At 65.5% G+C, this 22,106-nt stretch overlaps 5 protein-coding genes across 18 annotated transcripts; 3 read left to right on the top strand and 2 right to left on the bottom strand.

Moving 5' to 3' along the window:
- Positions 1 to 1,658: 1,658 nt before the first annotated feature.
- PNPLA2 (patatin like domain 2, triacylglycerol lipase) lies at positions 1,659 to 6,753 on the top strand. The gene is made up of 9 exons (XM_045770784.2): positions 1,659 to 1,984; positions 3,769 to 4,001; positions 4,091 to 4,156; positions 4,523 to 4,732; positions 5,003 to 5,063; positions 5,160 to 5,336; positions 5,451 to 5,583; positions 5,803 to 5,925; positions 6,019 to 6,753. The coding sequence occupies exons 1-9, from the start codon at positions 1,798 to 1,800 to the stop codon at positions 6,287 to 6,289; spliced, it is 1,461 nt and encodes a 486-aa protein (XP_045626740.2). The 5' UTR covers positions 1,659 to 1,797; the 3' UTR covers positions 6,290 to 6,753.
- Positions 6,699 to 16,292, bottom strand: LOC123775519 (uncharacterized). Its single transcript, XM_087855221.1, has 4 exons — positions 16,216 to 16,292; positions 12,099 to 14,715; positions 11,264 to 11,631; positions 6,699 to 10,811 (listed from the first exon to the last, which is right to left on the bottom strand). The coding sequence occupies exons 1-2, from the start codon at positions 16,290 to 16,292 to the stop codon at positions 13,770 to 13,772; spliced, it is 1,023 nt and encodes a 340-aa protein (XP_087711347.1). The 3' UTR covers positions 6,699 to 10,811; positions 11,264 to 11,631; positions 12,099 to 13,769.
- On the top strand, positions 9,887 to 13,277 carry CRACR2B (calcium release activated channel regulator 2B). Of its 8 annotated transcripts, none has more exons than XM_087855170.1 (10): positions 9,887 to 10,072; positions 10,151 to 10,262; positions 10,708 to 10,882; positions 11,069 to 11,156; positions 11,324 to 11,470; positions 11,598 to 11,688; positions 11,844 to 11,936; positions 12,151 to 12,317; positions 12,536 to 12,607; positions 12,851 to 13,277. In XM_087855170.1, the coding sequence occupies exons 1-10, from the start codon at positions 9,887 to 9,889 to the stop codon at positions 12,890 to 12,892; spliced, it is 1,173 nt and encodes a 390-aa protein (XP_087711296.1). In that variant the 3' UTR covers positions 12,893 to 13,277. The 8 variants fall into 8 exon arrangements, with proteins under 8 accessions (XP_087711296.1, XP_087711291.1, XP_087711294.1 ...); XM_087855165.1 differs by having other exon boundaries at positions 11,055 to 11,156; XM_087855168.1 differs by lacking the exon at positions 11,069 to 11,156.
- On the top strand, positions 14,395 to 19,237 carry CD151 (CD151 molecule (Raph blood group)). 7 transcript variants are annotated; one of them, XM_045770786.2, is made up of 9 exons: positions 14,395 to 14,470; positions 15,449 to 15,512; positions 16,434 to 16,521; positions 16,662 to 16,853; positions 17,120 to 17,194; positions 17,707 to 17,811; positions 17,918 to 18,076; positions 18,240 to 18,326; positions 18,418 to 19,237. In XM_045770786.2, the coding sequence occupies exons 3-9, from the start codon at positions 16,441 to 16,443 to the stop codon at positions 18,475 to 18,477; spliced, it is 759 nt and encodes a 252-aa protein (XP_045626742.1). In that variant the 5' UTR covers positions 14,395 to 14,470; positions 15,449 to 15,512; positions 16,434 to 16,440; the 3' UTR covers positions 18,478 to 19,237. The 7 variants fall into 7 exon arrangements, with proteins under 7 accessions (XP_045626742.1, XP_045626745.1, XP_045626746.1 ...); XM_045770789.2 differs by having other exon boundaries at positions 14,416 to 14,470; positions 16,392 to 16,521; XM_045770790.2 differs by lacking the exon at positions 14,395 to 14,470 and adding an exon at positions 14,888 to 15,138 and having other exon boundaries at positions 16,392 to 16,521.
- A 1,225-nt stretch (positions 19,238 to 20,462) lies between these two features.
- POLR2L (RNA polymerase II, I and III subunit L) lies at positions 20,463 to 22,077 on the bottom strand. The gene is made up of 2 exons (XM_045770794.2): positions 21,830 to 22,077; positions 20,463 to 20,707 (listed from the first exon to the last, which is right to left on the bottom strand). The coding sequence occupies exons 1-2, from the start codon at positions 21,922 to 21,924 to the stop codon at positions 20,599 to 20,601; spliced, it is 204 nt and encodes a 67-aa protein (XP_045626750.1). The 5' UTR covers positions 21,925 to 22,077; the 3' UTR covers positions 20,463 to 20,598.
- Between the last annotated feature and the right edge of the window lie 29 nt (positions 22,078 to 22,106).

Here is a 22,106-nt window from a genome sequence, read left to right as displayed (position 1 = left end):
AGTGAGATCATATGATCATTGTCTTTCTCTCATTGACTTATTTCACTGAGCATAATACCCTCTAGTTCCATCCATGTCATTGCAAATGGTAAGATTTCGTTTTTTGATGGCTGAGTAGTATTCCGTTGTGTATATACACCACATCTTGTCTGTCCACTCATCTCTCGATGGACATCTGGCTCTTTCCACAGTTTGGCTATTGTGGACATTGCTGCTAGAAACATCCATTGTGTTTCTAGACCCTAACAATGAGACAGAAGAGAGATTGAGGAATCAATCCCATTTACAATTGCACCAAAAACCATAAGATACCTAGGAACAAACCTAACCAAAGAGGCAACATATCTGCCCTCTCAAAACTACAGAACACTCAAGTCTAGGTCAGATTTAGTTCGATACCCCCTGCTTTCCTCTTTCCCAGTGCCCAGGCCTGGGCCCCCCCCCGCCCCCTCCAGCACCTTTGTGCATACTGTTGGGCAGCCTGGGCAGCCCTGTGTCCTTCCTGGGTTAACTGCCCACACACTCCATCCCCTCTCTGTCCTCATTTGAGCTTGTGTAAACAATGTCTCCTCATCTCCACCCCCAGTTAGGGCTCGGTCTGGGTTGACCTTGCTCAACGGCTCTACCCCGTCCTGGGTCCTCTGCAGGCACCCGTCAGTGCCAAGTACGGGTGGCTGACAGCACAGAGCCTGAGGGATGGACTGCATGACCCAGATGGCCCTGTCCCGAGGAAGCCCTGCTCTGGCTTCTCAGCCCGGGCCTGGGTGGGGGGGCGATCCCAAGCCGCAGCCCAGACCTCCACAGCCCTGGCACCAGCTGGGTCTTGAGCCAAGCTCCTGCCTGGAGAGTGGGTGTTCCTGGGGAGACAGGCATCCCACCACCCCAGCACAGACCAGCCCCTTGATTGGGAGGTGGGGGTGAGGTCATGGCTGGCTCCTGGAAGCAAGTCAGCCTACGCCTGCCCTACAGTCCAGGAGAAAAATGCGGGAAAGGGGCGGGAAGGTGACATCACTGCTCTCCACCTGCTGGGGCAATTAGCGGGGGCGGGGCGGGGCCGAGTCACACCCAAGTAGACCCCTCACCCCGAGGAGCCGAGGAGCTGAGGAGCCGAGGCTGCACGAGGTAAACCCGGGTTAGTGCCCAGATACGGAGGGGCAGCGGCGGCGGGCAGCGAGGCCTGAGGTCAGGTCGGGGTCTACGGCAGCAGTGTTAGCTCTGCGAGTTGTGTGTGGTTTGCACCCGGCCCTAGATATTTATGGGTCAGTCTGTGGATGAGCCAGTGGGTCCTGGGGGTCCCTACCCTGGAGCGAGCTCCTCAGTGTCCCAAGTGGGTGTTGTAGGCGGACCCCAGAGGAACGGGGCGGTGACCGCCCAGACACCAGTGGCCCTCCCTTCGCAAGTATCCAGACTGGTACGAGGCTCTCGGGCCCCCAGACTCCGTGCGCCCCAGGCCTGAGCTCGGCCCTCCCCACGCCCCTGGGCCACCATGAGTTCCCTCGCGCTCCCCGCGGAGGCCCGGCACCGGGTCTCGGGGCCGGGGGCGGGGCTCCAGGGCCCCCGGAGGGCGCGGCCGTTCCCCGCGCGCTCCGATTGGGCCGCGCGTGCCGGCCCCGCCCCCGCCCGCCCCACTAAAAACAGCGCCGCCGCCGCCCGGCGCAGCGTCTCCGCCTCCGCCGGCGGGGACCGAGAGCTGGAGCGACCGCGGGGCCGGAGCGGCCCCAGAGCGAGCGGGAGCGAGCGGGAGCGAGCGGGAGCGCGCGGTGCGCAGCGAGCCCCGGAGCCCGGCGGGCCGCAGCGATGTTCCCCAAGGAGGCGACGTGGAACATCTCGTTCGCGGGCTGCGGCTTCCTCGGCGTCTACCACATCGGCGTGGCCTCCTGCCTCCGCGAGCACGCGCCCTTCCTGGTGGCCAACGCCACGCACATCTACGGCGCCTCGGCCGGGGCGCTCACGGCCACGGCGCTGGTCACCGGAGCCTGCCTGGGTGAGCGGGGCCGGGCGGAGGCCGGACGGGGGGGCCCTGCCTCGGTGAACGGAGGCCGGGCGGATGCTCTTCGGGAGTGTAGAGCGGCTCCTCCCACCCCCTGTCCCTCGGCAAGGGGAAGCTGGCCCGGCCGCGGTGCGGTGGGAGGGCCCGCGCCCAGGACCCCTGCCGAAGATCCGATCCCGGGAGCGGGCCCGGGGGCGGGGCCTGGTTTGTTTTGCTCGGAGGCGCCCAGGGATTGGGGTGCGGTCATGCGCGCCTCTGGGGCCAAGGCTCAGGGCGCAAAGACTGGAGGGGCTGGCAGGTGCCGCAGAGGTATTGCATTGGGAAGAGAAAGTAACTCGTGGGCGGGACCGTGAGAGTCGGGGGAGGGGCCTCACCATCCCAGTAGCCCGGCAGTGGACTGTTTGCCAGGGGTCACCGTGTCCTGGGGCTGTGCTGTTCCAGGCTGCCATGTCCCCGGGGCCCTGGATGAGGGTGGCCTCGTAAGAGCATTTGGGTACTGTAGGCTGGTGCCTTCCGGGACTTCTGGAAGAGGCGCCCTGAGGCTCAGGATCGGGCCTGGCAAGCCCTTTCCTCCCCTCTCCCTCCCTGCATACCACCCACTGTGGGCCTGGGTCCCCAGTTGCGGCCGGCGTTTTTTTTGCCCACTCCCTGGGGAGGGAGGTGCTTCTGAACTCTCCAGCCGCGTGGGCGGGAGTGCAGAGGTCTGTGTGTACTGGGATGGGCTTCACACACACTTCCGGCGAGTGCTTGCAAGTGCTGTTTAGGGCACACTGAGTACTTCAGGAGGCCTGGGAATGGTGCCCAGCCCCCAACCTACTGGGGCAGCCAAGGTGACAGAAAGGTCATGAGGTTGTCAGATGCCCTGCCCAGCAGGAGCCTGTCCAGGGTTCTCCTCTGCCCCCTTCCCATGACCTTTGCCCGGAGGGAGGTGGGGTGGAAGGAGCACAGCTCTCCATCTATGGGACCTGGGGGTTCACCTCTGTGGCCCTGCCTCTCCCTCCCTTGGAAGACTTCAGGCCAGTGTGTCTCTCGGACTTGAGGCCTCAGGACACACCTGGCTCCCTGGTGTGTAGTTGGGGACCTGGCTCTCACAGCACCTCGTTCTCCCCTCCCCAAGAAGCCTCTTTCTCACCAGTGGTTTTGGGCAGCTGCAGTCCCCACAGCATGGTTCCGGCTGCACTTCTGACCAGGACAGTGTGATCTGCAGCCCCCTCCCCAAGGCCCCCCGACTCCCGGGCCCCTACTCTGCCTTCGTGTGAGGCCAGCGCCCGTGGGCTCCCGCAAAGAGTCTTGGCAGGGGCTTATTCTTGGCTGTGGTGGGTCACGATCGTGCTTTCTCGGGGGTGGTGGGACCCCACTCTTTCCAGCCTCATGCCCACAGGCCTCGGCTGTGCTCCCTGGATCTGAATCTGGCCAAGTGGGTGAAGGCTAAGGCTGGTCAGGGTTGAACCTCTGCCATCCCCCCTTCCCAGGCTGGGGACCAGGCCAGGCCAGGCACAGTGACTCATGGATCGGGCCAAGCAGTTGGGAAATACCAGGCAGAGGGCAGGCCTTGGCTGCAGCTGTCAGCCCTCCCGGGGTGGTGGCCTGCCTCTGTCTCTCCAGGGGCAGGTAGCAAAAGTCCCAGTGGTGGGCCAGGCCCTGTGCTGGACACTGGGAATTCTCTAGGGTAGCTGGAAATGCCGTGAGTCTGTGTGCTTTGGGACTCCGGGCATGGAACCATGGGGGTGCGCTAAGCCAGGCATGCTGGCCCCTGACCCTTGGCCCTGCTGACACAGGCGAGGCAGGTGCCAACATCATCGAGGTGTCTAAGGAAGCCCGGAAGCGGTTCCTGGGTCCACTGCACCCCTCCTTCAACCTGGTGAAGACTATCCGGGGTTGCCTGCTGAAGATCCTGCCCGCTGACAGCCACGAGCATGCCAGTGGGCGCCTGGGCATCTCCCTGACCCGTGTCTCTGATGGCGAGAACGTCATCATATCCCACTTCAGCTCCAAGGACGAGCTCATCCAGGTGGGCCCTGGTGGCGCCGCGTGGGGTGCACTACGAACTCCAGGATTGTGCTCACCACCGCCTCCCTGTCCCTCTTCCCTGCCCCACAGGCCAACGTGTGCAGCACCTTCATTCCCGTGTACTGTGGCCTCATCCCCCCCTCCCTCCAGGGCGTAGTAAGTATCCCCTGGCGTGTTACCATGTGATAAGAGTTGGCCACTGTGTGAGCAGTGGGACAAGGCAGAGGGGAAGAGGAAGGCCACCAGCGCCCCCTCCCCAGCCCCTTACTCCCACTGCTGCCTGTTGCCTCACTTCCCGGAGCTGAGTTGCTCAACAGCAGGCTGGCCCCCTGGAGACACACACTTCCTGTGGCTGTCTCCACCCCCTGCCGTAGTCTAGGCATCTGCCCCGCGGCCAGGCAGGGTGCCCAGTGAGGGAAAGGCACAAAGGAAGTAGCCGCTGGGTGGGGCCCAAGGCGGCCCAGTGGGCTCGCCAGCTTGGTCCTCAGGCCCCTCCCCGCGTGTCCGTGTGTCCTGGCGCAGCGCTATGTCGATGGCGGCATCTCGGACAACCTGCCGCTCTATGAGCTCAAGAACACCATCACCGTGTCCCCCTTCTCGGGGGAGAGCGACATCTGCCCGCAGGACAGCTCCACCAACATCCATGAGCTCCGGGTCACCAACACCAGCATCCAGTTCAACCTGCGTAATCTGTACCGCCTGTCCAAGGCCTTGTTCCCGCCCGAGCCCACGGTGAGCCCTGCGCAGGGGAGGCGGGGGCCTGCAGGGCCTCTCCCCACCCGGTGCCTAGGGAGTGAGCTGCCACAGGGCCTTTCCTGCGGGCCCAGGCTGGGGTGGGGCCGGGATAGCACCTTCTCAGGGCCTCTCCACCGGGCCGCCCCGTCCAGCCTGGATCCATGTCGGCTTGGTGGAGGGGAGGGGTTGCAGGGACGCCAGGGCCTCTAGGGGGTAGGACAGGGCGCATGTGGCCGCGTGCTCTAATTTACCGTCACCCTGCCTCAGGTGCTGCAGGAGATGTGTAAGCAGGGCTATAGGGACGGCCTGCGTTTCCTGAGGCGCAACGGTGCGTGCGTAGGGTGCCCCCGGAGCGGCTGTGGGCGGGTGGGATGGCGGCTCTGCACTGCCCCCAACCCTAACCTGTCCGGGGGTCCCCACCCAGGCCTGCTGCACCGGCCCAACCCCCTGCTGGCGCTGCCCCCTGCACGCCCCCCTCCCCCCAAGGACGAGGATGTGGAGGACGCCCAGGCGGCCGCAGAGAGGGCCCCAGTGGACGGCCACTTGCAGCCACCCCTGGAAGATCCCATCCTGGAGCATCTGCCTTCGAGGCTCAATGAAGGTGTGTGGAGGCGGGGTGGGGGGAGGGGGGCTCCTGGCTGGGGGGGAGCCCGGGAGCAGGGAGCTCCCAGCCTCCCCAGCTGGCGGTCAGCTTCCCTCCTGCATCGCCCCCCAGCCTTGCTGGAGGCCTGCATAGAGCCCAAGGACCTGCTGACCACATTCTCCAACATGTTGCCCGTGCGTCTGGCCACCGCGATGATGGTGCCCTACACTTTGCCGCTGGAGAGCGCCGTGTCCTTCACCATCCGGTGAGGGGAGTAGGGCGTTTGGGGCAGGGAGCGTGGGGGACCAAACTTTGGGGTCATCCATGAGTGGTGGATGCCCTGGAGTAAAGGCCACGGGTTGGGGGAGGCTGCAGAGATGCCACGTCAAGGATTCCAAAAGCGGGGGCACAGGTGGGGTAGAGCGGGCGTGGGTGTGAGGGCCGAGCCACAGACCCTGAGGCCATGCCCCCCGTCCCCGCGCAGCTTGCTGGAGTGGCTGCCTGACGTCCCTGAGGACATCCGGTGGATGAAGGAGCAGACGGGTAGCATCTGCCAGTACCTGGTGATGCGTGCCAAGAGGAAGCTGGGAAGCCACCTGCCCTCCCGGTGAGCCCCCCTCCCTGTTGTGTCTACCCAGGGCCCGAAGCCTCCGTGGCCTTCGCTGAAGCCCTCCCTTCCTCCGTCCCTCCCCACCCGCAGGCTGTCAGAGCAGACGGAGCTGCGCCGCGCCCAGTCTCTGCCCTCTGTGCCACTGTCCTGTGCCACCTACAGTGACGCGCTGCCCAGCTGGATGCGTAACAGCCTCTCGCTAGGGGACGCGCTGGCCAAGTGGGAGGAATGCCAGCGCCAGCTGCTCCTGGGCCTCTTCTGCACCAACGTGGCCTTCCCACCGGACGCCCTGCGCATGCACGCTCCCGCCAGCCCTGCCCCCAGGCCCCCACAGCGCCCAGCCACCTTGCCCCCTTGCTGAGTGCCCTCACTCTACCCTTCCCCAGCCTCCTGGGGTCCCGGTGCTGAGGGCTGGGCCCCCCAGCTTCCCTGCCCTGTGAGGGGGGGCCCTGGGGTGGGCTGAGATCCCCGCACTCCCGGGCCTCTCTCTGTGACCCCTGCAGGAGTAAGGAGATGGGGCCCCTCACAGCTGCTAGAAGGGGACTTGCCGTCAACCCCTCCACCAACCACTCACATGCTGCACTGAGTAGGGATGGGTACAGAGTACCGCTCCCCTCACCCGTGCCTCAGTCTCCCCTCAGGCCCCGCCCCAGAATGGGGGGAGGAGGGCGGGGCTGCCCCTCCTGGTGCCCCCACGTCAGTGCAGTATTACTCCTGACAACTTTGCACCTGCTCGTTTCTCCTCATCTGTCATGTTTTGCTGAAGAACGTATGTGAAGAATTATTTATTTTCGCCAAAGCAGATGTAATAAATGCCACAGCTCAGCCCCTGCCTCCCTCACTTCTGTGTGACCCCCTGGCCGATGTCTCTGCTTCGGATCAAGCTTTCAGGGCATGTGCCTTCCTTGAGCCTGGCATTCGGTCCTGCCAGCCAGGCCTGAGGCCTTCCCCTAAAGAGCCTTGTGGGCCTCCTGGGTTCTAGCCCACTTCTCTGGCTGGGGCCCATACCTCTGCCCCCCTTTGTCCTGAGGGGTGGGCTGGCTGACCCTTGGGCACAGCTTTCCAAGGGCCAGGGGAAATATTGGCACCAAGATCCTTGCTAAACAAAAAACAAGAAATGTTTACAAAAGGTGGCGTCTGCATCTCCACTCCACGGTGACGCAGGTGGTGTGGGCTGATCTCAGGGTTGGATGGCTATGGAGGGTGGGGTTCCCAAGCTGAGCACTGGGGACCCGGGAGACACGAGACCTGCTCCACTTTGGGCATTTGGCGCGAGGCTCTGGGCAAGGCACTGGGCCTCCCCCGTTGTCGTGGCAACCCTCCCTGGCCAGTGTACACACCTTCTTGATCCCCTGCCCCCTCCCCACCACACAGGGGACCCAGTCTCCCGCCACTATCTAGGAGGGAGGGGTATGGAATGTCAGGCAGGGTGAGGTCTGACCCCAAGGAGGCTGGATCTTGTTCCGTGGGAGACATAGTTTCCTGAAAGCACCCTCTGCTCTGACAGTCTGAGGGGATGCAGCCCTTGGTGATCAAAGGGCACATGGGTGAGGGCGCTGGAGCAGAGCCGGGGGCTGGCTGGCTGTCCAGAGCTCTTAGTCCTGACCACGGTGTCAGGCAGCTGTGGCCGTGGTGGCAGCCCCCAGCCAACAATAACGGTGGGACTGCAGGACTGGGAGAGCCGGCTGGGCAGGTCCCCGCGTGCCTGTGCCAGGAGCCGTCCCCCTCTCGCTCTCAAGGTCCTGTCCTGTAGGCCCAACCCGTTCTGGTTCAGCAGGATCCCAGCCCCTGGAGAAGCAGAGGCTTCCGGACCCCCAGCCACCATCCAGGTGGGTGCAGGGGCTGAGCTGGGCTGGGGCTAGGGAGGGGGACCTTTGGCAAGAGAATGGGTTTTCTCCCCCAGCCGGAAGGTCCCATGCCAGCCCCACCCCGCTCCTCTCCCAGTGCTCCTGCAAGGGGAACCCAAGGCAGGGCTGTGCTCCAGCAGGAGAGCTTGGGGGCAGGCTGCTGACCGAGGGCCTCCTTCTGCCCCCACCCCAACTAATTCACTCCCATAAGTGTACAGCCATTATGCCTGTTGATTTAAATACCATTTTGTAATATATTACCAGCCAATTGTTCAGCCACGGGAAAGACCGAAATTGGGAAAGCATAGGCAAGAAAGTAAAGCCCCCCCCCCAACTCCGAGAGATAACTATTGGAGATATTTTGGTCTGTCTCCGCCTGGCTTGGTCCTGCACACAATTTTTGGCGCCTTAAATCCGGATCCTCAGGACAGCCCCACCCTCCTCGCCTTGGCCCTGCTCGGAAGGGTCCCCAGGACACCGGGGCATCTCCGCCCGGCCGTGAACTCCGATCGGTCGGGACAGACGTCGGGGGCGCCGGGGGTCGGGGGCCGGGCGAGGCGTGGGGCGAGAGCCGGGCTGCCGGGCAGCGCCGAGAGGCGGAGACACGGCGACGGTAGCGGTGGCGGCTCCGCCCGGGCCCGGCCCACGCCGGGGTCTCAGTTCCTGCAGGGCAGCGGGAGCCGCTCCGGGCCCGCGCCCCCGCGCGCCGCCGCCTTTCTAGAGGAGCTGCGGGCCGCGCGGCAGGTGCGGCGGGCGGCTCGCAGGTAGGCGCCTCGGGGGTCCCGCCGCCGCGCCGCCTCCCCGGTGGCCGCGGGGCGCGCCAACCCTGGCGTCTGGCGGGAGGGGACGCCGGGGCGCTGGGGAGCGGAGCGGCGGTGGGAGCAGCGGCTCGCGGCCGGGCCGCCCTTCTTGCCCGCTCCCCCGGCCCCGCGCCGCGCAGCTTCCGGCTGGGATGGACCTCTAGTCGCGGGAGCCCACGAGCCGCGGGGGGTGGGGTGGGGGCGCCCGCCGGGGCGAGGCGACGGCGCGAGTGGGGAGACGGCTCTGGCCCCCAGTCCCCTCCTCCCGCCTTTCCTCAGACCTGCCCTCTTTGGAGATTGCGCCCCGACACCCCGCCGCCCCAGGAATACGATATGGGCGGGAGAGAAAATCAAGGTCCTGGACTGAGAGGAGAGGACCCCAGAATCTCCCAGGCTGGGGGAAGTGTCGCCACACTGGGGGGTTAGCTTTGGGAAATCCGGGACCGGGGCGTTGTGGGAACGACAGGTGGCTCTGATTAGAGGGCGGGGCGCCCCGCGGGGAGGGAGGCCCCGCGAAGTTTCCGCGAACTGGAGGGGGCGAGTCTGGCGGAGCACGAGTGCCTACTGCTTGGGGGAAGGACCACCAAGCCTAGAATCTGGCGTGTTCCTGACAAGGGCCATGGAAGGCATCGGCGCCCCAGGCTGAGACCCGGCATCTGCACCCCTTGGGGCTCGGGGCCCGGTGGGAGGGGCTGCGGCAGAAGGGGAGGAGCTTACGCCGTCTGCCAGCCGGCTGGAGGCCAGGACCTCTGAGGCCCAGACTCAGGGGCTAATGACTTAGCCAGGATTGGCTGAACGCTCCCGCTGGCCCAGCCCGGTCAGCCAGGTCTCCAGGTGCCCAACTTTACGACGTGCTCAGCTCCTCCCCCCGCTGGCCAGTCCCTCACCCAGGCTCTCTCCCCTCAGCTGCCAGAAGTCCTCACCTTCTATTTTCCATCTCAAGGTCTTCCATAGCTGCCTCCCCACCCCCACCCCCACCGGGGTTGCCCTCCCCCAGCTCCTGTCCTCCTGCACTGGCTCCCCACTGAGCTGCAGCCCCCACAGGCCTAGAGCCTGCTTCACGCCCACCCATGATACCCCTTGCCTGCAGCACTACCCTCTAGTGACCGGTGCTGCCCCAGCCACACTCCTCTCGGGACCTCTGCCATGTTTTCTCCTGTTTTCCCACCTGGTGCAAGGAGGCCCCACTGCTCACTCGCAGCTCCCCACCACCCCAGCTGAGTCCTCACCCACGGCCACTCTGCCTCCCCCCCCCCCCCCGCAAGTGAGTTTCACTTCCGCCCTGACTCTTCCCTGACTTCCCAGAACGTGATGGCAGAGATCCCCGCTCCCATGGCCGGGCCTGGGAAGCCGGGTGCTGGGGAGGCCCAGGAGGAGGAGGAAGTGGAAGATGGGGACTCTGTGAGGCCCAGGGCAGAGACGCTAAAGCAGGCCCAGGAACTGTTCCTGCTGTGTGACAAGGACGCCAAGGGCTTCATCACCCGGCACGACCTGCAGGTGAATCCCCAGCCCCGAGAGGCTGCCCCAGCCAGGGGCTGACCTTGGCTACTCAGCCCTGCCATCTTGCCTGGCTAGGGTCTACAGAGCGACCTGCGCCTCACGCCCGAACAGCTGGAGGCTGTGTTTGAAAGCCTGGATCAGGCCCACACAGGCTTCCTCACCGCTTGGGAGTTCTGCCTTGGCCTGGGTGAGCTGAGCCCCTGAGGCCCCTCCCCTCCCACCCCACCCTGCTGCGCAGAGACCCTCCACTGGCACGTGTGGGACTCTGGGGCCCACACCCAACACAGATGGCAGCCTGTGCCTCTCCATGGCCTCCCTGTGGAGCACGGATTGGTATCAGTACACACAGGCACCAGAGGAGCCCCTCCCAGACGTGTGGAGCTGACCCTCCCGCTCCATGGCCCCCTCCCTTCTGCCCCAAACCCAGGTGGGGCTGGGAGCCAGGCTTGCTCCATTCTGGCCCGGGTGTTACCTCCCATTCAGGCCAAGAATCAGGCCAGAATAAGGAAGAAAAACAGGAAACTGGGCTTGGAATAAGGACAGGATGTGTGTGCGTTGGGGGGGGGGTGAGTGGTGGCCAAGCCGGGGTGCTAACCCACAGCCTTGGTAATCTCACCTTCCCATGCCCACAGGGAAGTTTGTGGGGGTGGAGTCAGCCCAGGGCGCACTGCCCACCCAGGCTCCAGAGGAAACCTTCGAGTCAGGCTGGTCAGATGTGCAAGGCGCTGAGGGCTCCCTGGAGGAAGAGGAGGAGGAGAGATTCTGTGAAGCACTGGAGCAGCTGGGGGTGGCCCCAGTCCTGGGCGAGTGAGTCCGAGCTGCGGCGGCTCCCAGTTCCCTCCTCTGCTAGCTCCCCCGTGCATGCTGCCTGTCCATGTCGCCCGCGTGTCTGTTCCACTTCAGGGTCCCTACGCGGGGACTGGCCCAGTCGCTCTGTCAGCTGTGACACCTGGGAGGGGCTGAGCGTGATTTCCCGCAGAATTTGCATTTCAGGGGGCACCCGACAAGGCGGCGGGAAGAAGGGCAGGCGCCGGGCACAGCCCTGTGCGCATACAGGACACCTCGCTGCCCCACAAGCCCGGTACACACTGACCCCAGGCAGGGGCTAAAGCACCCACGAGAGGGAGACCCTGCGTGCAGCAAACGCGCTGGTCTATCCAGGGCTGCAGGTGTCTCCAGAGGGCTTACCCTTCGCGATGGGGCCGGGGAGCCCCCGCTTCAGTTTCAGCCCCTGCCCTCCCCCTGCAGGCAGCGAGCGGTGCGGACGCTCTGGACCTGGCTGCAGAGGGAGCGACCCGAGCTGCTGGGCTCGTTCGAGGACGTTCTGATGCGCGCGTCGGCCTGCCTGGAGGAGGCGGCCCGAGAGCGGGACAGCCTAGAGCAGGCGCTGCGGCGGTGAGGGTTGGGACCAGGGCAGGGCCTGGGGCCCAGGTGGCTGGACTTCGGGAGGCGGCAGAGGTGGCGCTGGGGTCTGTAGTGCTGGGAGGCTCAAAGCAGCTGTCTCACCTCCTGTCCCCCGAAGGCGGGAGAGCGAGCACGAGAGGGAGGTGCGGTGTCTGTACGAAGAGATGGAGCAGCAGCTTCGCGAGCAGCGCCAGCGCCGGCGGAGTCAGGTGGGCCCGAGGCCCCCGCCCCTGCCCCGCCCCGCCCAATCCCAGACGCGCGTGTCTCCGTGACCCCGCCCCCTGAATTGGTTCCATCCGGCCCCACCCCCGGCCCCTGCCCCTCCACGGCCCGCTGAGGCTCAGGAGCTCCCCACGAATCCCAGGACCTCCCCCGGGAGGAGCGCAGAGGCCTCCTGGAGCTGGAGCTGCAGAACCGCGAGCAGGAGCTGGAGCGTGCGGGCCTGCGACAGCGGGAGGTGAGTGGCCGCCCGCCCGCCCATGCCGGGGAGGAGTGCGACCTACCCAGCCCTGGGCCCTATCCCCACCGACACCCATGCACTCCCCTGTATACTTGAGGTCCCCTGTGTCTCAGTGCCCCCGGCCGGGGAATTGCTGGAAGTCAGGGGCAAACGCAGTACCTCGAAGAGGTGGAGGGGTCCTCCCCAACTTCGATCCCCCCGTACTCCCCAGTTGGAACAGCAGCTGCAGGCCCGGGCCAGCGAGCAGCTGGAGGCGCAGGCGCAGAACACCCAGCTGTGGCTAGCCAACGAGGCGCTGAGAACTCAGCTGGAGGGGGCGCAGGAGCAGCTCCGCAGACTGGAGGGCGATGTGCAGGGCCGCCGGGAGCAAACCCTACGGTGCCTGGGGGGGCGGGGAGGAGGCCGACCCTCAGGGCCGGGCCCGGGGAGGGGGTGGGGTGGGCGGGCGAGGCGTGGCGGGATCGCTTTTGGGGCTCAGGTCTGGGCCACTTCCATCATCCCATGTCCCAGGCCCGCCCTCAGGGTCTGCGTGGGCTAGGGTCGTGGGACGCCCCGAGGAGCCCCCCTGCATCCCGGTCACCACCTCCCTCCTGCAGAGAGGTGGTCGTGGTCTCGAGGAACATGCAAAAAGAGAAGCTCAGCCTCCTGCGACAACTGGAGCTCCTCAGGTGCGGTCTGGCTCAGGCCCCGCGAAGGAAGGGGAGTGGCTCAACTCCGGGGCTCCTAGCTCCTGATGTCCCTGACCACTACCTCATCCCACTTGGAGGAAGTCCTTCCTTGTGTCTGTCCTCCATCCCTCATGCTGCAGCCCCAGCCAGGCACCCCTCTTCTGGTGTGAGGGAGAGCAGAGCCTGCATTCCCCACCCAGGAATGCTGCCTCTCAAGACCTCTTAGACCCTCCCCTTCCCTAGGGAGCTGAACACGCGGCTACGGGACCAGAGGGACGCCTGTGAGGCCAAGCGGCTGGGCAGTGGTCGAAGGAAAGCTCTGGCTGTGGCCCGCTTGCCGGGGCCTCCCTGCTGCTGTTGCTGCTGCTGCAGCTGGGCTCGCCCTCCAAGACGTGGCTCTGGCCACCTTCCCAGTGCCCATTGACCATCCCCAAGAGCCTCCCTGGGTGTTACTTGGAGAAGCTGCCCCCGGAAGGCGGTGCATCCATCCAGCATGTGGGCTCTATTCAGTGGACTGCCTGGCCTGCCTGCCTGCAGACATGAAGGAACTGACCTAGGCGTAGTCAGAGTCTCATGAGCCTCCCTGCTGGTCCTCATCCTGTCCATCCCATCAAACCCACCTCTGACCAGCAGAAAAGCTCCCCCCTCCTAATAAAGTCCATTGACTGCACTGTGACCTCCTCAGCCCCTGTGTACGGGAGCCACAGCACATGTGTGCTACACACATGGGGTGTCCACGGTACACTTGAGGCAAGGGGATGGAACGTGTGTGGCACATGTCCAAGGCCCTGTGCTGCTGGGGCTGCAGATGTCCCTGCATGTCTCTGGTCGTGCCTTCAAAACCTCTCTGTCCATTAAAGCTGAAGCCCCTTGGGGCCCTCTGTGGGAACAAGGGGACTGAGGCCCATTGTCTCACTAGGGAGCCCGCTACCAGCCTCAGTTGACCACTCCCTCCCCACACCAGTCCTCACACAGTCCTGGATGGACCCGCTCGGCCCATTGGAGTTGGGCCAGTCCTGAGTGGGACCTCCAAAGGAATAGGTCTGCAGCCATTTCTCAGGACCCTCCCTCCACCCTCCCTGGGAAGCTGGTAGCTGCTGGCCAGAACCATGAACCCTGGGCAAGGAGCTGGGGATGAGTGCTGCCTACTGTCCATGGACAGCTATTCCAACTGATGGCATATTCTGACAGACCCTGCCTGGGTCTGGGAATGTGCCTGGCTGGTTGGGAGTCCCCTCCCCCTTCTTAATCCCACTGTCGGTTTCCCAGTCCCGCAGGTCAGCAGGCTCTGCCCTCTTTCCCGCACCCCTTTCCACCGCTCCCAGGACCGATGCCTACCAGACTGGACTGTCTCTGGCAGGGACCCCAAGCCTGCGCTCCAGGCTGTCCTCCATACTGTACCCAGAGAGACCTCACTCCTGCGTCTGATCACGCTTCCAGATTCCAGTTCTGCCGACCCTGCAGCCTCCGGGTGGTCCCTGGGTTTCAAGGGGAGAACCAGACCCGGGCTGGGCCTGGAGGAGGGCCAGGTTTTGGACACACCTCCCCCAGCCCAGTTCCTCCGTCTTCCGAGGGTGTGAGTCCTTGGCTGGGCTGTGGGCGCCCGCGGGCCGCAGCACGCCCGCCTCCGCAGTCCCGGGCGGACCCCCAGCGCCGGCGCCGGCTGATGTCCCCGCCGCGCCGCCTCCCGTGCGGCGCACTGTCGGGACCTGCCCCGCGCCCGCCGCCGTGGGCGGGGCCTGCGGGTCGTGGGCGGAGCGCGTCGCACTCGCAGGCCCCAGCCGGCGGTGCAGTCTCCGCGCTCCGAGCCGCCGCCCCCCGCCCTCCCCCGCCGCCGCCCGGCCGGACTCTGACTCGTGGCCGGTGAGTCTGCCGCCTGGCCAGGCAGGCCGGGAGGGGCCAGGTGTCCCGGGGCCCTGCGCGGCCCGGACCGCGAGGCCGGGCTGCAGGCGCCGGGAGGGCTGGGAGGCCCGGTCCGCCGGCCCGGCAGCAGCCCCCGCGCCGGCCCTCTCCAGAGAGAGGGTGGACGGAGGGGCGCCCGGGGCGGGGGCGAGGCGCCCCCTGGCTCTTCGCACAGGCCTGGCGTCCCTTCGGCCCCCTCTGAGCACCTTGGTCATTGTCTGTGGACACCGGTGCCCTTCCCTCCGCCTGAGTGCAAGTGGGCGCACCGTCGGCCCGTCCGGGCGGGGGCGGCGGCTTCACCGCGGTGACGCGTGGCTGCCTCCCCGGGCCTGGCCGGCGCTGAGTGAGGGACTCCTGGCCTTGCGGCGCGGGGGCTGGGTTGCAGGGGCTGGGGTGGGGCAGCTCCGTCCCAGGCCACAGGAACTATTTCTGGCCGGCGCTTTCCCAGGGGGCTCACATCCGCCAGGCACTCCCGGAAAGAGCGGCCCCTCCTGCGCCGGGCGTCCGCGCGCGGGCCGCGGGGGCTGGGACCTCTCCGCGGGCCCGGGGCCAGCCTGCGGGCGCGTGGGGCTTCCAGACCCCCGGCTCCGCTCTTCGGGTCTGCGTCTTTTTTTCTGCCCGGGCTGCAGGTACTGCCGCTTGGTGGGGGAAGGGGCCGTGGCTGGTCTGGCAGGAAGGCCCAGGGTGGGGTGCTTGGGGAAGGGAGTGGTCCCTCTCCTCCCAGGATCGCACTGTCCAGAAATACTTTCTGCCCTGCCCACCGAAGCCCAGACCAAAATACCGGGCCTGGCCTCTCCCCTCCCGCCGCGGGGAGCGGGCTCTGCCTACTGTGGAGGCCCAGCCGGTCCGGATCTGTCCCAGCGGCGGCCACAAGGAGGGGTGACGGTATCCTGCCCAGCCAGCGCGGGCCAGACCTGTGACTTGCCCGTGCCTTTCTAGCGGGGCCTCCTGGGGAACTTCCGGCCGCCTGTCTTTCCGAGGAGCCCGTCCCTACGGCAGCCAGGTGAGTGCTGGGTGGGGCGGGTGAAAGTTCAGCTCTGGGTGGTGCTGTGCGGGTCTGGAAACGTGGCCTGGGGCGTCCGGCTGCCATCTGTGCCCCAGGGCCCTCTCCCACCCTCCTCAGCACAGAGACCCTACAACAGAGCAGGCAAGGTGTCCCTGGATGCCCCTGGGGAGGAGCACAGCCTGTAGCTTCGTGTCTTGTTGGGGTTGGGGGTGCTGGCCCCTTTCCAGTACTGAGGATTAGCGGAGGAAGTACCCCCAGATCTGGGGAATGTGTTTCTGCCGGCTCTGCCTGCCCAGCCCATCTATTCTGCCCACCCTGGCAAAGAGGAAGGCAGGCCTTCCCTTTAACAAAAACCTGAGGGGCTTCCCTGAGGCCCTGTGTCTCGTAAGGGGCAGATCAGTCTGTCTCTGAGTGGCCTCCTTCTCTCCAGCCGCCAGTCGGCTCCTGCCAGCCTGCCAGCCTGTGACGTGGGGCCCGGGGAATGTTGTGTGTGTGTGGGGGGGGCGGGTGGGGCCTGCATGAGCTCACCCTGAGGTGCCTGCTGGGGCTTCCTATCCTGACTGCCAGCAGGGGTGAGTCAGCCGGTAATAGTTGGGGTCCTCCCTGTCTCCCTTGTGGCCTGGGCTCTGGTCAGGGAAGCCAGGCCCTTCAGCCTTCCAGGGCCTGGCCTTCAGCTCGGCTGTGGGCGGTAGACATGTACCCTGGCTGGGGGTGGGGGGGCTGGGGGCTTCTGAACTGCTCTCCCAGGAAGTGTCCTGGTCTTCCCCGGACCTTCATTCAGGACAGATGGTTGGCTGGGCTTCAGCCGGGGGCCAGCCTGGGCATCTGTGTCCCCTCCTACTGTCCCCACTGGTGTCTGGCTGACCTCCCGGTCAGGTCCTGGTGTCGTGGGCTCTCTGACGCTCCCTTGCCGCTCAGCCCCAGGATGGGGGAGTTCAGCGAGAAAGCGACATGTGGGACCGTCTGCCTCAAGTACCTGCTCTTCACCTTCAACTGCTGCTTCTGGGTGAGGAGCCCCCCGCCCCCCTCCACCCACAGTCCTCTCCTTCCTCCCATTCCTGGTCCCGGAAAGAGCCTTGGTCTGGGGGCTCAGCGCCATCTCTCAGACCTGGGGCCGAGGTGGTGACCAGTGTGCACTGCCCACAGCTTGCCGGTCTGGCCGTCATGGCGGTGGGTATCTGGACGCTGGCCCTCAAGAGTGACTACATCAGCTTGCTGGCCTCGGGCACCTACCTGGCCACAGCCTACATCCTGGTGGTGGCTGGCGTCGTCGTCATGGTGACTGGTGTTCTGGGCTGCTGTGCCACGTTCAAGGAACGGCGGAACCTGCTGCGCCTGGTTAGCGGGGCGTCGCCGCGTGGGGGCGGGGCCCCACTTGTCCAGCCCCCAGCCCCCACATCCCAGCTGGGCCCACTGAGGGAAGACACCAGCTCTGAGGGAGAGCACTGGGGACGGCCACACCCGCCTGCTGCCTGGAGCCCTCTGTGGCCACTTGGGATCTGAGGTTGGGGGCTCTGCTCCGCTGTGCCTGGGCACGAGGAGTCCTCACGGGACAGGGATGTCTGCGTCCAGCCCCACCTAACTGGGTCCCTGCCCACCCCCAGTACTTCATCCTGCTCCTCATCATCTTTCTGCTGGAGATCGTTGCTGGCATCCTGGCCTACATCTACTACCAGCAGGTGAGGGGTCTGGACACACAGGAGCACGGAGGCACACACATCCACAGAGGCGCAAACACCCAGTAAGATGGACTTGTACACGCGGGGACACAGGTCCACCCACGCAGGGACACATACACGCAGATGTGCCGTGTAAGAAGACAGAGACACACACACACACACACACACAGTCCCCCCGCCATGCTCCAGAGCCAATCACTGTGCCATCAGGCCCTGGGGGTGGGGGCTGGGTCACAGCGGGGGTGACAGACAGCAGGAATGGACAGCCTGCCTGTCGCACCCAAATTGCCCGCTTGTGGGGGCGCCCTCCCCATGCCCAACCCCGTCCATGGCCACCTGGTGACTCTCCCAGCCCAGCCCACCCCCTACCCAGCTAGCATCTGGCCCTAGCCCTGCCTGGAGGCCTCCCTGGACCTCTTCCCCATCTGCACCTGCCTCCACCGGTCCCACCTTGGTTCCACCTGGGGGTGTCTGAGACTGCGCAGCTGAAGCGGTCACCCCCTCACCCCCAGTTGAACACGGAACTCAAGGAGAACCTGAAGGACACCATGACCAAGCGGTACCACCAGCCAGGCCACGAGGGTGTGACCAGTGCTGTGGACAAGCTGCAACAGGAGGTGGGTGGGTGGTGCAGTGGGGTGCATGCACAGCCCCGCGGGCCTCCTTGGACCTCTGGGTGGGTCCCCGTCATGGGGGCTCATCAGGGCCACGTTCCTACTGCAGTTCCGCTGCTGTGGCAGCAACAACTCACAAGACTGGCGGGACAGTGAGTGGATCCGCTCGGACCAGGCGGGCGGCCGCGTGGTTCCGGACAGCTGCTGCAAGACCGTGGTGCCCGGCTGTGGGCAGCGGGACCACGCTTCCAACATCTACAAGGTGGAGGTAGGCTGGCGGGGTCCTGGGCTCCCTGGTGAGGGGCTGAGGAGGCCGGGGCCCGGGATGCTGGTGGGGGGGCTGGTGTGGTCACACCCGAAGGGGTCTGGGGCTGCAGCCGTGGGGGGGCTGGACTTGCCCGCCTTCAGTGCCCCTACCCCTACTCTACCAGGGCGGCTGCATCACCAAGCTGGAGACCTTCATCCAGGAGCACCTAAGGGTCATCGGGGCAGTGGGCGTTGGCATCGCCTGTGTGCAGGTTTGGGGGTGGGGCGGGACAGGCCCCGGTGGGTGCAGGGGACACCGCGTGGCGGGCGCTGTGCTGCGCTCACACTGGCTCTGTGCCCCAGGTCTTCGGCATGATCTTCACGTGCTGCCTGTATAGAAGCCTGAAGCTGGAGCACTACTGAGCCTGCCCAGGCGCCGTCCGCACGTGCTGCAGCTTCTCGCCTGACTACTGAGCTGACACTACTGACGGCCAGGGCGCTGACACTACTGACGGCCAGGGCGCTGGGGTCCCAGGATGCCACTCCTTCCCCACTCCTCCAGGGAGGGTGTGTTCCCAAGCCCGTGGGCCCACCCCTGTGCCATCACCATGCCTTCACTGGGACCTCTGGGGACCCCTACCCTCAGAGAGGGCTGCAAGTGCCTTTCTCTGCAGACCAAAGGCCCAAGCTGGGGCCCCCACCCACAGCGGGGCAGGAGCAGTACTTCTGCCTGCAGGGGAGGTCTTGGGGTGTTCCATGCGCTCAGCCAGAGGGGCTGGCCCACCCTAGGGTGCTCCCAGACCCCCAGACACACGGTGGTCAGGGCAAGCCTGAAGGGACACTGCTGGGTGGGACAGCACCGGGGAATACAGAACAACTCCAGGTGAGGAGTCCCAGATGCCTGTCACTGGGTCACAGACCCCCAGCCAACTCCTGGGAAAGCCAAGCCAGCCCTGTCCTGCGGGCCCTGTGCCTCTGCCCTCCCCAGCCTGGCCTCTGCTGCCCAGGTCCCTGCTGGGACTTCCCCAACACCCTCCCCACTCAAAGGCCACACATTCACTTGTGCACTGTCCTGTCCCCTTCCCAGAAACGGGGTTTGTGGGTTTTATTCACTGCTGTATCACAAATGCCTAGAACTGCTCGTGCCACATAATAGGCGCTCAATAAAGGTCTGTGGAACGGACGCGTGAGCTTACTGTTAGTGACAGACAGGGTCCTGGTCCTCAGGGCCTTCCCCCAGCAGGTGAACAGAACCACCCACCCAGTGCCAGGACAAGGGGCCAGGACAGCACATCCTGGGGGTCCAGGGCAGCCACCTCTGAGCCAAGGACGGGACTCCAGGGAGAGGAGGCCAGTTGCAGGGACAGCTGAGCACAGGCTGAGAAGCAGAAAAACCTTGCCTATTTTGGGACACAAAAGTGGTGGCGGGGCCAGAGCCTCCCAGAGTCAATGGAGACCTCAGATGGCCTGGACCTGCTTGTTTCCAAATACCCTTCTGGTCTGTGTAGCCATTAGGGACGGGGGGGTGGGGGGAAGCCTTTGGAACCCGACACGAGAGGCCTGGGCAGACACCACCTCCCCCTGCCCCTGCAGCAGGTCTGTTCACTGGCCCTCAGAGGACCCCCTGTCACATGTCTAGGCAGCAGTGTTTGCCTTAAGAAGGTGCCAAGGAAAGCTGCCTCCCTTTCTCCTAACCACACACTTCTGCATACTGCCCGCCGGAGGGCACAGGGCCTGCCGGACTCCCATGCAGGGTGACAGCTGCTGGCTCTAAGCCTCCACCAGCTGGAACAGGGCAGAAGCCCCTGGCAGAGAGCTTGCTGGGCAGGCTCAAGGGATTTGATGCCAATGCCCAGGACACTGGGAGCTTGGCGAACCCTGACACCCCACAGAGCCTCCTCAGGGCTGCCCTCCACCCACTGTGAGGGCCTCGGGGACGGTGTGGAGGCTAGGCACTGCTCCTCCCTCTCCACAGGAACTTGGCCAAGGGAAGGAGCCTGCTGAGCTCGGCTGGAGCCTAGAAGCTTCTGGCAGCAAGACCGTCAAGACAGGCAGCTGAAACCACAGCAGGCATTCTACTTCAGGGCCCAGAAAATCTGGTTCTTGAGATCCTGGGAGAGGATGTGATGGTCTCTGTGCTCAGCCTAAACAGCACCCATGAGCTGGGGACGGGCATGCAGTGTCCCCTGAGCCCCCAACCCAAGCGCTCTTGGCCGTCTGTACCTGTGAAACCCCACACTCCAGAAGGAGACCCCCCCACCCCCGCTGAATGGCTGCCACTTGGATGGCTCTCCCTCCGCCTGGGCAGTGAGCGCCACGTCCATCCCCGAGCAGCTGCAGGCACGAGGCAGGACACAAACACCAGCGGCAGGAAGTCACACAAGGCCAAGCCAACCGTCAGGACCTCCTCATGGTTCTGCAAAGACCTTTACTGGACAGTTCCCTCCAGAGCAGAGACACACACCCGCAGGAGGTGGGCAGGGTGCACGGGGGCAAAGTGCGGACTGCTCGTGGTGAGCCCGGCGGGCGGCGGGCGCCAGCGCATCACTTCTCCAGAGGGGCGTAGTTGAGCAGCTTCTCAATCAGGTCCACATGCGCCAGCAGCATGCGGCGACAGCAGTAACGCTTCAGGCCAAGTGCATCCAGGGCGTCCCTGGGGTGAGAAGAGCAGACCACACCCTGTTCATCCGGGTAGTCCTGGGGGGCAGGGGGCCCTGCCTGGCCGTCTGTGCCACTCATCAGGGACGGAGGTCTCTCCAGGAAGCCATCTCTCTCTTGGTTCTCAAGCCAATTAGAGTTGTGTCCCTAGGACCCAGCCCCGGTTGCCCTAACGGCTTCCAGAAAATTCCCACAGCACCACTCCAATGTGCAGAGATGGCAAGACGGTACAGAGGAGGCCAGGTTGGGCAGTTCCTACCCAGAGCATACAGGAGGAGATCCTATGCAGGCTTCTAGCCGGTCACTCACACTCTGGTCACTCTAAGAGACTCATCAAGACCTGGCATGACCACTCAGCCCAGCCCTGGCCTCCCCCCATTCACCCAAAAACACCCCAGGCCCAGGGCTCAAATGTGATCAGGACAAGGGACTGTCTGCACAGGGGCCCGGAGTCCACCTGTACCAGGGAACGGAGATTCAGACAAACCTGGTGGTGACTGCAGCGCTGAGAGGCAGGGACACAAAAGAATCCCCCAGAACAACCCGCTACTCACGGCTCTGTGGCCAGGGAGCTTGGTCTACGTCCCACAGAACAAGAGGGTTTGCGGGACAGGGGCGTGGGTCTAGCAGCGGAGAGAGATTAGGGAGCAGGTGGCCACGGAGGAAGCTGAGCACTTAACTACGGGGAAGAGGTGCCATGCCTTTCCAGAAGGATACCTCCAAGTCCCCAAGATACCGGTGGCTTGATGCCCCACTCCCCTCCTCTCCCTAAACCGCAAGGCGGGGTGGGGTGGTGGCAACGCTCTCCCGAGAGAAGGTCAGTAGAGCAGGGTCGGGAGAGAGCCTAAGGGGTGGGAGCCCCTGCAGGGTGACCCGGAATCCCGTGCGAGCGCCCGCCGCCTGGCCAGGGCCCCGGGACCCCGGCCCGCCGTCCTCTCGCCCCCGCGCCCAGCAGGAGCCTACCTGCACACCTCGACCCCCGACATCGTGCTCTGCCCAGGGCCCACGCCCCACAGATCGGGGCCCCTCTACCCCGGGCTCCCACCGCCGCTCTGAGTCCCGCAAGCGACGACCCCTCGACCCCGGCTCCCCACCCCCGCCCGGCCCGGCGCCTCACCCCTCGGTGTACTCGGCCTGCAGCAGCCCCAGGTAGGCTTCCCACTTGTTGCCGACGATCTTGCCGCACGTGAAGCAGCGGACCGGGATGATCATGGCGGCGGCAGCGCAGCGCCCGCGCTCCCCGATGCTGCTGCGCTTCCGCCGCGGCGCCGGCCCCGCCTAGGGCGCGTCCATGGCGCGGGGGGAGGGGAGCCCCGTCCCGCGCCCGGCCTTCCGCAGCCCGCCCCGCGGCCCCGCCGCCGCCGCCGTCCTCTCCCCGCCGGGCCGAGCTCCTT

This window comes from Ursus americanus, chromosome 24 (assembly GCF_024610735.1).
Source record: "Ursus americanus isolate L20-20 chromosome 24, mUrsAme1.1.p, whole genome shotgun sequence".
Lineage (NCBI taxonomy): Eukaryota > Metazoa > Chordata > Mammalia > Carnivora > Ursidae > Ursus > Ursus americanus.
This window is presented reverse-complemented; position numbering and strand designations above follow the sequence as displayed.